The 13,609-nt window shown below is 43.3% G+C and overlaps 1 protein-coding gene across 8 annotated transcripts in view; it reads left to right on the top strand.

Annotated features, from left to right (window-relative positions):
* The window catches only part of CEP89 (centrosomal protein 89), an 85,020-nt gene that overhangs the window by 38,498 nt on the left and 32,913 nt on the right, over window positions 1-13,609 (top strand). For all 8 annotated transcript variants that reach the window (XM_070770907.1, XM_070770908.1, XM_070770906.1 and 5 more), the window contains 4 exons: window positions 8,822-8,872; window positions 9,042-9,125; window positions 11,327-11,430; window positions 13,434-13,549. In XM_070770907.1, coding sequence (XP_070627008.1) covers window positions 8,822-8,872; window positions 9,042-9,125; window positions 11,327-11,430; window positions 13,434-13,549 — 355 coding nt within the window. The remainder of the gene's footprint in view (window positions 1-8,821; window positions 8,873-9,041; window positions 9,126-11,326; window positions 11,431-13,433; window positions 13,550-13,609) is intronic.

Genomic DNA, 13,609 nt, shown 5'->3' with positions numbered 1-13,609 from the left:
AACAGAATATAAAGACAAAGAAATCTTAGCATACCGCTACAGAAACTCAAATCACAACTGAAGAGAGACAGAGAAGAAAGGAACCAAAGGAGTTAACAGAAAGGCAGAGAAGAATGAACAAAATGACAATAAGTCCATACCTAACAATAATTACTTTAAATATAAATGGGCTAAAATCCTCCAATCAAAAGACAGAGTGGCTGAATGGGCTTACCTGGTAGCTCAGATGGTAATGCGTCTGCCTGCAATGTGGGAGACCTGGGTTCAATCCCCATGTCAGAAAAATCCCCTAGAGAAGGAAATGGCGACCCACTCCAGTACTCTTGCCTGGAAAATTCCATGGATGGAGGAGCCTGGCAGGCTACAGTCCATGGGATCGCAAAGAGTCAGACACAACTGAGCAGCTTCACTGGCACTGGCTGAATGCATAAAAAAGCAAGACCCACCTGTGTGCTGCTTACAAGAAACTCACTTCCAATATAAACACTTAGACTGAAAGTGAAGAGATGAAAAAAGGTACTCTGTGGAAATAGAAGCCAAAAGAAACCTGAGTTAGCTTCACTTATAACAGACAAAATAGACTTTAAGACAAAGACTGTAATAAGAAGCAAAGATCTTAGGATGTAAAGAGGTCACTCTGAGAAGAGGAGATAACATTTGTAAATATTTGCATACTCAACATAGGCATGCCTAGAAATACAAAACAAATATTTTTTAAATATTTATTTATTTGGCTACATTGGGCCTTAGTTGCAGCACGGGAGCTTCCTTGCGTCACGTGGGATCTTTGATTGAGATGCATGCACTCTTGTGGCATGCGGGCTCCAGAGCATATGGGCTTCAGCAGCTGCAGCACGTGGGCTCTCTAGTCGAGGCTCACGGGCTCCAGAGCATTCAGGCTCAGCAGTTTCAGGGCACAGGCTGAGTTGCTCCGTAGCATAGGGGATCTTAGATCCCCAACCAGAGATCAAATCCATGTCTCTTTCTTTGAAAGGCAGATTCTTAATCACTGGGCCACTTGGGAAAGTCCCTAAAGTGAATATTAACAGACCTAAAGAGAGAAATAGACAGAGTCATATAATAATAGTAGGGAACTTGAATATCCCACATTTATTAATGGATAGATCATCTAGACACATAATCAGTAAGGAAACATTGGCCTGAAATGATCCATCAGAACATGTGTATACAGAATATTGCATCCAAAAGCAGTAGAATACACATTCTTCTCCAGGCATACATGTAGCATTCTCTAGGATAGATCATATATTAGGCTTACAAAACAAGTCTTAATAAATTTAAGAGGATTGAAATCATATCAGACACCTTTTCTGATCACAGTGGTACAAAACTGGAAATCAAAGAAACTGGAAAAGTAACAAATATGTGGACATTAAATAACATGCTACTCTGATCAACCAATGAACCAAAGAAGAAATCAAAAAATATCTTGAGATGAATGAAAATGGAAATACAACATACCAAAATTTACAGGTTACAGCAAAAGCAGTTTTAAGAGAGAAGCCCAGAGTAATAAACACCTACACTAAGAGACAAGAAAGATCTCAACTTAACAACCTAACTTTATACCTCAAGGAATTAGAAAAAGAACAAACGAAGCCCAGAGTTAATAGAAGGAAGGAAATAACAAAGACCAGAGAAGTAATTTAAATAAAAAATAGAAAAGATCAGCTGATTTTTAAAAATCATACCAAGAATTAACACCAACCCTTCTCAAACTCTTCTAAAAAACTGAAGAGGAAGAGATACTTCTGAACTCATTTTATGAGACCAGCCTTACTCTAATGCCAAAGCCAGACGAGGACATTCCCAAGAAAGTTGTAGGCCAATGTTCCTGATGAACAGGGACATACAAAAATCCTCAACAAAATATTAGCAAACTGAATTCAGCAGTACAGTTGACCTTTGAACAACATGGGTTTGAACTGCATGGGTCCACTTAAGATAAAATCTTTTTTTGAATAAATGCCTTCAGTACTACAGAATCCATGGTGGGTTGAATCTGCCGATGTAGAACGGTGCATGTGGAGAGCCCACTGTGGGACTTGAGTAGGTTTTGGTATCCACAGCCAACCCTAGAACCAGTTCACAGATACTGAGGGATGACTGTACGTTGAAAGGACGGAATACCATGATCAAGTGCTGTTTATTCCTGGGATCCAAGGATAGTTCAGTATCTGCAAGGAAGTCAGTACTGTATTGCCGGGGTCCAGCCCCGGCTGATCCAGGGTATTCGAAGGAGAGATGGCGTAGGCGACCTATGTATTTAAATATTCATCAAAGATATAAAGAGTAATAGAATGAGGATAGCTCAGTGAGGAAATTCAGTGGAGAAAAGAGGCTGAGTAGCTTGGTTTACGTGGGAGACCAATAAAACTTCAAGACAAGAAGTTTGCACCACTTACGTAGGCCGCAGGCGTCCTTCCGTTCTCCTGAAGGAGAGGAGACACTGAGGCCTCCCCAGTCGGATCTTAGAAGCCCAGGCATAATTAGTAAGCATGGTGGGTTCCGCGCTCCAGATGGAGACTCAGCCAGAGTGAGAGAGCGAGCGACATGGAGAGACCAAGTTTCGGTGAACAAGGCCTGCACTTTATTCTCCAAAGTAGTTTTTATACCTTAAGTTGTGCATAGAGGATAATGGGGGAAGGGGTAGAGTCATGCAAGGACAGCAGTTCCTGATCCTAATCGAAGCCAGACTTTCAAACTTATCATATGCAAAAGTTCAGGTGAATTACATCATCTTCTGGCCAGGAGGCCTGTTAACATTTTAAGAAACTTATTTTTCTCTAAAGGTGATTATTCCAAAGTCAGGAGCCACCCTCCAAAAGCATTAGATAAAGTTGCATTCCTATAGGGCAAAGGTGACGTGGACTCAATCAAGAAAAGAATTAACTCAAGGGTCCAAGGTTACAAACGTTAAAGCTACTACTTACACCAATTATATTAATCAGTACACTGCCAGGGACACAGCAGGTAAGGGATATGGAGACTTAGCAGCAAACATTGGCCCAACAAGTGAAAAACCCTTCACCAATACAATTTCTAATCAATCTTTCAACTGCTCAAAGGACTCTGTATTTAGACAGTTGAGAACATCTCATGCATCTCACAGTTGGGAGGCTCTGAGCAATCACATGTGGCTGGAAAAACCTATTCAGGCAGGCTAGAGGACTTCCAAAGGAGTTTGTAGGTTGAAACACTATCACACCCAGGAACTTTATTAACTGGAGCTATAAGTTAACTCTTTGTTCAGAGCGAGGTAGTGGGGGACAGCCCCCGCCCCCCCCCCCCCCAGTAGAGTCAGAGTTGTAGGTGAGAGCACAAAGCAGAAAGTACACAGACTCTGGTTTTGGGGGTAGATGCTCGAGAATTTCCAGGAGGACTCCTGAGGCTCGATCCCGCCTTTGCGTATGCCGAACCTCCTTCCTCATGACCTTTGCCATGGGTGGAGTTCCTCACGCTGGCTCCCGGCAGTGATCCCGGCAGTGATAGAATTCTAGTTGAGCTATTCCAGATCCTGAAAGATGATGCTATGGAAAGTGCTGCACTCAATATGCAATATGCAGTATGCACTCAATATGCAATATGCCGGCTCCCGGCACTGTATATTATACCACATTAACAGAAGTAAGTTTTCACTCTGTAATCATCTCAACAGAGGCAGAAAAATTTGACAAATTTGGCATATTGTCATGATAAAAACTCTTGGCAAACTGGGTATAGAAGGAACATACCTAAACATATAAAGGCCATATATGACAAGCCCCCATCTAATATATACTCATAGTTGAAAAGCTGGACGCTTAAGGGGCAACACAAGGATGTCTACTCTTATGAGATTTATGCAACGTAATACTAAAAATCAAGCCAGAGCAATTTGGCAAGATACAAAAGGCATCCACATTGGAAAGGAAGAAGTAAAATAGACTCTTCTGATGACATGAAATTATATATAGAAGACCCTAACGACTCCACCAAAAAAATTGTTAGAACTAATAAATTCAATAAATTTGCAGGGTACACAATCAATATGCAAAAATCAATTGTGTTTCTGTACACTAACAATAAACTATTGGAAAGAGAAATTAAGAAAATCCCATTTATAGTAGCAACAAAAAGAATAAAATACTTAGGAATAGATTTACTATGGAGATGAAACATCGGTATACCAAAATCTATGAAACATTGGTGAAAGAAAGCAAAGATGATGCAAACAAGTGAAAAGATATTCTATGCTCATGGATTGAAAGATTATTATTATCATGTCCATACTACCCAAAGGGATCTACAGAATCAGTATAATCCCTATCAAAATTCCAATGGCATTTTTCACAGAAATAGATAAAACAGTCCTAAAATTTGTATGGAACCACAGAAGACCTCAAATTAAATATTAAGTAGTCTTGAGAAAGAAAAACAAAGCTGGAGATAGCACACCTCCTGATTTCAAGCTGTACTACAAAGAAGTAATCAAAGTAGTATACTGTTAGCATGAAAACAAACACATAGATCAACAGAAGAGAAGTGAAAGCAGTGGTCATGTATGGGTGTGAGAGTTGGACTGTGAAGAAAGCTGAGTGCCAAAGAATTGATGCTTTTGAACTGTGGTGTTGGAGAAGACTCTTGAGAGTCCCTTAGACTGCAAGGAGATCCAACTGGTCCATTCTGAAGGAGATCAGCCCTGGGCTTTCTTTGGAAGGAATGATGCTAAAGCTGAAACTCCAGTACTTTGGCCACCTCATGCGAAGAGTTGACTCATTGGAAAAGACCTTGATGCTGGGAGGGATTGGGGGCAGGAGGAGAAGGGGATGACAGAGGATGAGATGGCTGGATGGCATCACTGACTCAATGGACGTGAGTCTGAGTGAACTCCGGGAGTTGGTGATGGACAGGGAGGCCTGGCGTGCTGCAATTCATGGGGTCGCAAAGAGTCGGACATGACTGAGCGACTGAACTGAACTGAGAGCACAAAACGTGTGTACGGTCAGCAAAAGAGTCAAGCGTATACTATGGAGAAAGGATAGTCTCTTGAGTAAATGATGTTGGGAAAACTGAATATCCACTTGCAAAAGAATGAAACTGGACCCCTATCATACACCATATGCAAAAATCAACTCAAAATGAATTAAGGACTTGAATAGCCAACAAGTATATGAAAAGATGCTCAACGTCACTAATTATCAGGAAAATGCAACTTAAAACCACAAGGAGATAATCACCTCACATCTGTTAGCATGTGTTTTATTAAAAAGAGATAAATTCTGGTGAGGGTGTAGAGAGAAAGGACCCTTGGTTCACTATTGGAGGGAATGTAGCTACTGTGGAAAACAGAATGGAGGTTCCCAAAGAAATAATTATCATACCACTCAGAAATCCCGCTTCTGGGTATATATCTAAAGGAAAGAAAATCAAAATCTTGAAGAGATATCTATACTCCCATGTTCATTGCAGCATTATTTATGACAGCCAAGGTCTCAAAGCAACGTCAGGATGATTGGAGAAAGAAAATGTGATGCATGTCACATGTTTATACACACACACACACACACACACACACACGTATTTCCCAGGTAGCTCAGTGGTAAAGAATCTGCCTGCCAATGCAGGAGACACAAGAGAACCCGGGTTTGATCTCAGGGTTGAGAAGATCCCCTGGAGAAGGAAATGGCAGTCCACTCCAGTATTCTTGCCTGGAAAATTCCATGGACAGAGGAGCCTGGTGGGCTACAGTCCATGGGGCCACAAAGAGTCGGACACGGCTGAGCACGCACGCAGACTTGGTACATACACATATGCAGGTATATGTTATTCAACCTTAAAGAACAAGGCAGTTCTGTCACTTGCAACAATATGGATGAACACGGAGGGTATTATTCTAAGAGAAATAAGCCAGATAAAGATGGACAAACTGCTTGGTGTCACTTAATATGTGGAATTTAAAAAAAAGGAAGTTGAACTCATAGAAACTGAGAGTAGGATGGTGAATGCCATGAGCTGAGGGCTGGGGGAAATAGGGAGAGGCAAGTGACAGGGTACAAACTTTCAGTTATAAGTTGTATAAGATCTGAGAATCTAGTGTATATATTGGGTTGGCTAAAAAGAGCGTTCAAGTTTTCCCATAACATCGATACAGAGAAACCAGAACACACTTTTTGGCCAACCCAATATAACATGGTGACTATAATTAATAATACTGTATTTTATAATTGAAGCTTGATAAGAGAGTAAAGTTTGTGTTTTCTCTCCCCCACCCCCCAGCAATAAATGGTAAATATAAGGTGATGGGTGTGTAATCAGAGAAGAAAGCAGACTAGGTTTTACCTTAGAAGGATCACAAAATTCGACACCCACTCAGCATGCCACTATGGCAGAGGCTGTGGGGAATGGCGAGAGGAGCCATTCGCTCAGGTCTGGACCCTGGAGTCTTATGTGTGTGAGGGACGTGTGGGGGCTGGTGGTGGGGTGGGGTCGTCGGGATATACTGCTGTCCAGCCCCCCTGGGGGTCGGTGGTGAGGCGGGGAGCCTGGTACGCACAGAGTTCCCATGTGACTCCTGGGAGTTAAGGGCACCTTTATGGGCTGTTTCCTTTCTGTTTGAAGTAGGACTTTAGGTTTAAATGTTTTAAATAATGGCTGCCAGAGTCCAGCTCCAGCAGCCAGGGTTTCAACCTGAAGGGAGGGATGGTGTTGTCAAGTAACCACACAGCCTCTCAATTTTCTTGGACTGCGCATTTATTTCAAGTTTAAGATTTTCTTTTATACTTTTATGAAAGCATTATGTCAGAGGTTTGACATTTTCAGTTCCCCCTCACCCAGATTTATTATCTCCATAAATCATTGTTGCCCTTCAAACAGAGTTCCTGCTTCAGCGATTCTCTCAGAATCAGCTTTACCATCTATTATCTACTTCCTCTTATGTGTCCTATAGTTGTGATTACATTGTAACTCATGCTACATTCCTCAGTTTATTTCTTATCTTTCTAAATCATGTTTGCCCCTAATATCCTGAGCTCACTATGTCTTAAAATGGTTAGTATCTAAAATTCCTAACCTCTATAAGCTATAGTAAAATATGCTAACATTACAACATTCCTTAAATCTTTAACTTCTAACTATTTTAATTATTTTTAAGACCTAAATTCAGTAAGCTCCTTTGCCATAAACATTTTCCTCACAAATAGGTTTCAGATAGCAATCCCTCCCATGGCCTCAAGCTGCGGCCTACGTGCTCATCCTGGAACACTCTTTTGTAAAAGTCCTTAAACAAATGTCAGTGATTAACTTTATGAATTATTCTCTGAGCACAGCTGTAGAAGGCTTTGTGCCTTCTCATGCTCCTCTCAAGAACAATAAGCACCTTAATATTCCTTTTCAGTCAACTCAGCCGAGGAGAGGAAAAAAAAGTCAGAATCACAAGGCCTAACTCCTTCATCCCGGGTCCGTGCCTGTGGGACAAAGAGAGGGGGTTGGGGCCGTGCCCCCCATTTTGTCAGTAATGCCTGACGCGGCTCCCGACCGATGGCTTTGAGATATAATTCACCCATTTTAAGTATACAGTTCAGTGACTTTCTTTGTAGTGTATTCACAGAACAGTTCCACCTTTACCACAATTTCAGAATGTTTTCTTCGTAACAAGAACTCTCACAGCTGCTAGCAGTCCCTCCCTGTTTCTTCCCACCTCCCACATTGGCCCTGGCAACCACTAATCTACCTCCTGTCTCTGTGGATTTGCCTGTTCTGAATACTTTGTATAAACAGAGTCATACAGGGACTTCCCTGGTGATCCAGTGGTTGACTTAGCTGTCCCATTGCATGGGGGGCATGGGTTAGATCCCTGGTTGGGGAAGTAAGATCCTGCATGCTGTATGATGTGAAAAGTAAATAAATAAATACAGGATAATATATATATATAAAAAAATTACAATGGAATCGTTCAATAGGTGGTCTTTTGTGACTAACTTCTTTCACTTAACATAATGTTAACCTTTTTTAAACAAAAATATGATAGCTCCTGGAGTCCTGTGATCCAAAACAGGCTCCCTAGAGTGAGCCAGTTCTCTTTCAAAAGGCTGTGAGCAGGCAGGCCCGGTGACTGGCCGCTGGCCCCTGCCCCCCCGCCACGTGTGCACACCACTGTGCCCTGTGCAGCTGCCGCACTCTCCATGCCAGTCTCCCCGACCCCTCCAGCAGGGCTGATCTCGCTCTCCAACCACTGCAGACTTCTGTTTGTGTCCCTCTTAAGGCACATTCTACCCGTACTACGTTTGTGTGTGATGCTAACCCGTGTGAGAAGACCTGTTTCTGAGTTGAACCATAAAGTCCTTAAAAACGACAATTGTGCGGTAATGTCCATAATGACTTAGTGAACTTGCAGTGTTTGCTGAATGAATCATGAGATGATAAACACATTAGAAAGTTTTTGTTGAATAAGGAGTTATTCCATCAGGGCCATTGCTTCCAGCCCTGATGGAATTACTCATATCAGGTTTGGCCTCTTACTGTAAACAACTAGAAAACCAAACAGGATACATAATACAGCTGTTTACAGACACCAGACAGAGGGCTGCACTGTGATCATGGGGAGAATGAAGATAATAGATGAGCTTTATGATCACCTTGCTTTCTTCTTTATTACTTGTTTGTTTATTTGGCCGTGTTGGGTGTTCATTGTGGCATGTAGCATCTTTTGTTATGGCACGGACTTCACTTGTGGCACGGGCTCAGTAGTTGTATGGCAGAGGCTCCAGAGTGCCTGGGCTTCAGTAATTTAATTTGTCTTCACTCTCTGTTTTATCCTTAGAGTTTAAATATCGAAGGCCTACCATCAAAGGGCCCTACACCACCCTGGTTGGTAAGTGAAAGTTATTTAATTTCAGGCCCATATTTTCTGGATTGTGTTTGAATAGCTGTTACAAATCATTCTGAATTAAACCGAACCAATTTTCTTTCCTTTTTAAAGACCTGCCGGTTGTGTTGAGTTGTAAGAAAGGTATTAACCTTCTTTATTCGATTATGTTCAGGTGGATATTAAATACCTGTCCCCCTTGTTGCTGGCCTATGAAGACAGGATGAAAGAGAAGGATGAGCTCATTGCCAGCCTTCAGGTAGGTTGGCAAACATCTCGGAAGGACAAGGTTTGTAAAAGAGAAGACCAATTCAAACCTGGAGGCAACATTTTGAAGACAGGTATACCCACCTCCTGGCAGGTACTCAAGTGTTTGTTACAGGAAGGAAAGAAAGAAGGAGGGAGTGGAGCAGAGTTGGGGTAGGGAGAAGGAAGAGGGAGGGACGGGAGCGGGGAGGCAGGAGGAGTGGCAGCCAGAGCAGGAGGGCTGGGTCGGATTGATGGGAGGGTCTGCAGGGACGGAGAGCCACTGCGTTGGAAGCCGTAGCCTCCCAGACAGGTAGCCCAGCATGGACTGGGATCCTGGGATGCAGAGAAGCCAGCCATGAGAGGTGCTCCTTCCCTGGTCCTGTGCAGCTGCGAACAGCGCTGGTAAAAGGGACGTTTGGGCAGATGGGGAAAGTAGGAGACCAGGGATCTTTCAGGCAAACTTAATGTTCCTTAATTCCATGAAGAGCCAACCCCAGGAAGTCCAATTACCGAGCTGCTGATAGCAGTGGGGAAGTGAGGTTTTTATTCATTTCTGCCTTGCTTGCTCTCTTTCATGGGAATGGCTCCTGGAGCAGAGGAGCCATTCTAACTGTACAGGAAACCAAGGCTGTGCTGGTGTTGTAGACACGTCCCATGCCTTGCCGTGCCACATTACCTCTGTGTGCCCTATTTAAGTGGCCAAAGGTATCTCTGGAGTTGAAGGGATCCAGGGAGGAAAGAGTTGGTTTTTCTGGGCTCCCTGGCTGGAAGGGTCTAAGAGTCATCTAGCTCCGAGACTTTCCTACTGGTCTGCACTTCCTCTGTAGGAGGCATGGTTTCCATTCCTGGTGTCATGGGAAGATCCCACATGCTGCGCAGCTTGGCCAAAAAAATAAACAACTTAAAAAAAAAAGCATCACTCAGCCTGTTTTTGTTCTGCTCTCCCATACACATGGCCCATGTAATGCCATTTGGAACCTTTCCTCCTGGATTTTCTACTGGACATTTAATTTTTTAAGAGGTGGATTAATCTTATGGTAATTGGGAGGCCTGGCGTGCTGCGATTCGTCGGGTCGCAAAGAGTCGGACACAACTGAGAGACTGAACTTGACTGGTTAAATATCAATCCACATAATAAAAGGACTTATTTAGTGCTCCTTCTAAAACAGGGTTCAGGGGACATTTTCTGCAGACTGTTTAAGTAAGTAAACTGTTTTAAGTAACTGTTTTAGGCTTTGGGGGTCCTTGGAGTTTGTTTGCAGCCACTCAGCTCTGCTGCTGTAGCATGAAGGTAGCCACAGACCAGGTGTGAACAAACGGTATGACTGTGTTCTGGTAAAGCTATATTTGCAGAATAGGCCCCTGGCCTGCCGGCTGCAGCTTGCCCCATCCGTGTTCTGACAAAGGGCCAGTGGACTGGCAGTAAGTGGGGAGTGCATCTGGGCAGAGAGGCGAGAGAAAGAAAAGTTGCTTGGCATTACTGCTTTTTATAAGCATAAATGTCTGCTCGCTGAGAGAAGAATACTTAAAAGCGTCCCAGGATAAGTACTGACACCTAAGATTCTCACCAGAAGACAGCCCAAGATACCGAAGCTGGCCAAGGCCAGCCAAGAAAAGCCTGGACAGAGGCCACCCAGCACGAGTGACACAGACAGACCGTGGGGTCGAACACGGACCGAGCAGCAGTCCTGACGTGGCAGCCGGTGGGCACTGAAGCTGGCTGACCGGTGGCTTTAAGGAAGGGAGGCGCTCTCATCAGTGTCAAGGAACAAAGTTAGGTGACTCCTTCCTGCCACGCTAATTAAGGCCTTCCGCACCAAAATGGGCTTTAGTTACGATGAACAGTTCTTATTTTTACCTAAAAAGCTCCAATTTATCCTGCAGTCTTGAAACAAAAAATTATAATATTTATAGACATCTGTTGCCTTTTTGTCCCCCTTTTTTTATCTTTTTGCATATTTGCAGCACAGAAAAAGTTTATCAAAATTAAGGACTGAGTATTTAAAACCTGAGGTGCTTTGCTCTGTGTCATAGTAGCTTTCTCTTGTGTTTTCTCACTAGACGGGGTTGGTGCTGGTACAGAGTTTAAGGCTGCTGGTACCTGAGACTTTGCTTATAAGTTATATTAACATTTGATTTTAACTAGAGCAATAGCATTAGAGCAAAGACGTACCTATGTGTATGTTACAGTTTATTTAAATTTTGTTTCAGGAGGAAATGAGAGTGTTTAGAATTCGAGCCCAAGAAGTGGTAAAAGAAAACGAGAAACTGCATCAAGAGCTGAATAAGAGTAGTCCCGTCACCAATGAAGAATGGCATGTGGTGTTGTTTCTGGTATTTTGCTAATTAAAAGAAGAAACGATGATAGGAATAAAGTTTATTAAGTTGTCAAATACATATGTAAATTTTAACTTACATATTTTAACTAAAACATTTAATTTCTCAGAAATTAATAAGGTACAGCTGAAAACCTAGTAAATTATTCTAAACTTGTATTTTAAAGATTACTTTCAGAATTCTAAGTAGGTTGTTAAACCTGGAAAATGTTGGCTGTCCACATTTTTATCCTCTGAGGTTGTGTCTTTTAATTTTTTATAATTCAGCTGCACCAGTTGTTAGCTGGAGGACATGGGATCTTCAGTCTTCATTGGGCCATGTGGGGTCTTTAGTTGTGGCATGCGAACTGTAGTTATGGCACGCGGGATCTAGTTCCCTAACCAGGAATTGAACCCGCACCCCCTGCTTTGGGAGCGTGGAGTCTTAGCCCCTGGACCATGAGGGTGTATTTTTCTAGGGTACTTTTCCTGTCCCCGAATGCTGAGTCAGGTCCTTCCTTAGACCTCTCTGATGGCTTGCAGGGCTTTAGGACAGACAGTCTAGGATGGGGCCTTGCACTCCGGGATCCCACCTGGCCTGCGCCTTCCATACCTTGACAGCTGCTGTCCCGTTGCTGGCTTTCTCCCCTCCCCACACCAGAACAGCCCCTTCCGCGCTCCTGCTCGCTCGTCGGGGCCCTGCTCGAATGGTGCTGATAGGTAGCTCTCTCTGAAGGCACTCTCCCTAAATGCACACTGTCCTGGGACCTGCCACACTGTGCCTCCCTGTGTGTCTCCTCCTTTGTGAGCGTCTCAGGGCAGGGCCAGGTGCTGTTCATCGAGCACAGCAACAAATGCCTCGTCAGCACATCTAAGAAAGTAAATGTCTTCAGACGTCTAAAGGCAATATCCAAGCAGGACCCAGCAAGCAGAAACTATTCAGATAGATCTTTTTTGCCTTGGGTAGGTATGTTATATTTAGCATTTTTTTTTTTTTTAATGTCTTAACATCCCTAAAAAAAATTAGATATTTTCTATATGTGATGGCTAGAAATTTGGAGTCCAGTCAACAGCATTCTTATCTTTAGGTGGGTTCTCCCTCTTTTTATGGTCACTGCCGTGTCAACTGGGACCGGTTGAACGGCTACTGGATCCTGCCTGGTGTATTGTGACTTCCGCTGGTGAACTTGGATTTTTTCTTTCAGGGTTCCAGGCTCCTAGCATGTCTCCCCTCGAACCCTCCTTGACTAGTGGCCTGGAAAGCAGGTCTGTTGGGCTGCTTCCAGGAGTCTCACAAGAACCCTCAGATTCTTTCTCCAACCTTCTATATGGCTTCAAGTCAGACCTGTTTACTTCTTAAAATATAAATATATAAATAAATAAAGGCTGCACTTGGAAATCCGCATGCCCACTGTGTTCCCCAGTCCTGTCCATAAGAGTTTGAAATCTGCATCCTGCTCTGGGGTGGTGGCCTGTGCCACAGGGTGGATGTGAGTAGGTGCTGTTAGGTCTGAGCAGGGCCTGTGGCCAGCCCCCACCCCATACTCTGAATTCACTATCTTCCTGTGAGAGTTTGGGGATGGCTCCCAGGGCTTGGGAGCACTCTGTAGGCAGAGCTCCTGCCGCCCCCAAACCCCCTCCCAGTCATGCCCTTGTCTGCCCTCCTTGGCGGCTGCTCCCTGTCCCCTGCACTCTGCTTACTGCAACTAGGGAAAAGCCTGCATGACAATGAAGACCCAGCACAACCGAAGATAAAGAAATACAATTGTTTTTAAAACAAAACAAGAAGTTACCAAAGCAGTTTAATATCAAGCTTCTGTCTGTCTTATCCCCCAATTTGATGGAAATTAAAAACTTGCTGTTTTAATAACATGTTTAATATTATAACATGTCCAGATATTCATTACCGACAGCATAGCAGTTGCTTTCTTTTAGAATCAGGAGTGTGTCTATAAGCATGGTGCACCTGAATGGCAGTATTTAATTTTGTAAATCAATTGTAGGCGGCAGCTTCAGACTCAAGCAGAACTGGTTTTAGAAGAAAACAAGTTGTTGATAGAGCAGTTGGAGATTCAGCAAAGAAAAGCCAAGGACACCCACCGGGAGCGTCTCCAGGAAGGTGAGCAGTCTTTCCCATAAGCGGTGCTGATGCTGTGACATTGTCATTGTGTCATTTTCC

This window comes from Bos indicus, chromosome 18, assembly GCF_029378745.1.
Source record: "Bos indicus isolate NIAB-ARS_2022 breed Sahiwal x Tharparkar chromosome 18, NIAB-ARS_B.indTharparkar_mat_pri_1.0, whole genome shotgun sequence".
Lineage (NCBI taxonomy): Eukaryota > Metazoa > Chordata > Mammalia > Artiodactyla > Bovidae > Bos > Bos indicus.
This window is presented reverse-complemented; position numbering and strand designations above follow the sequence as displayed.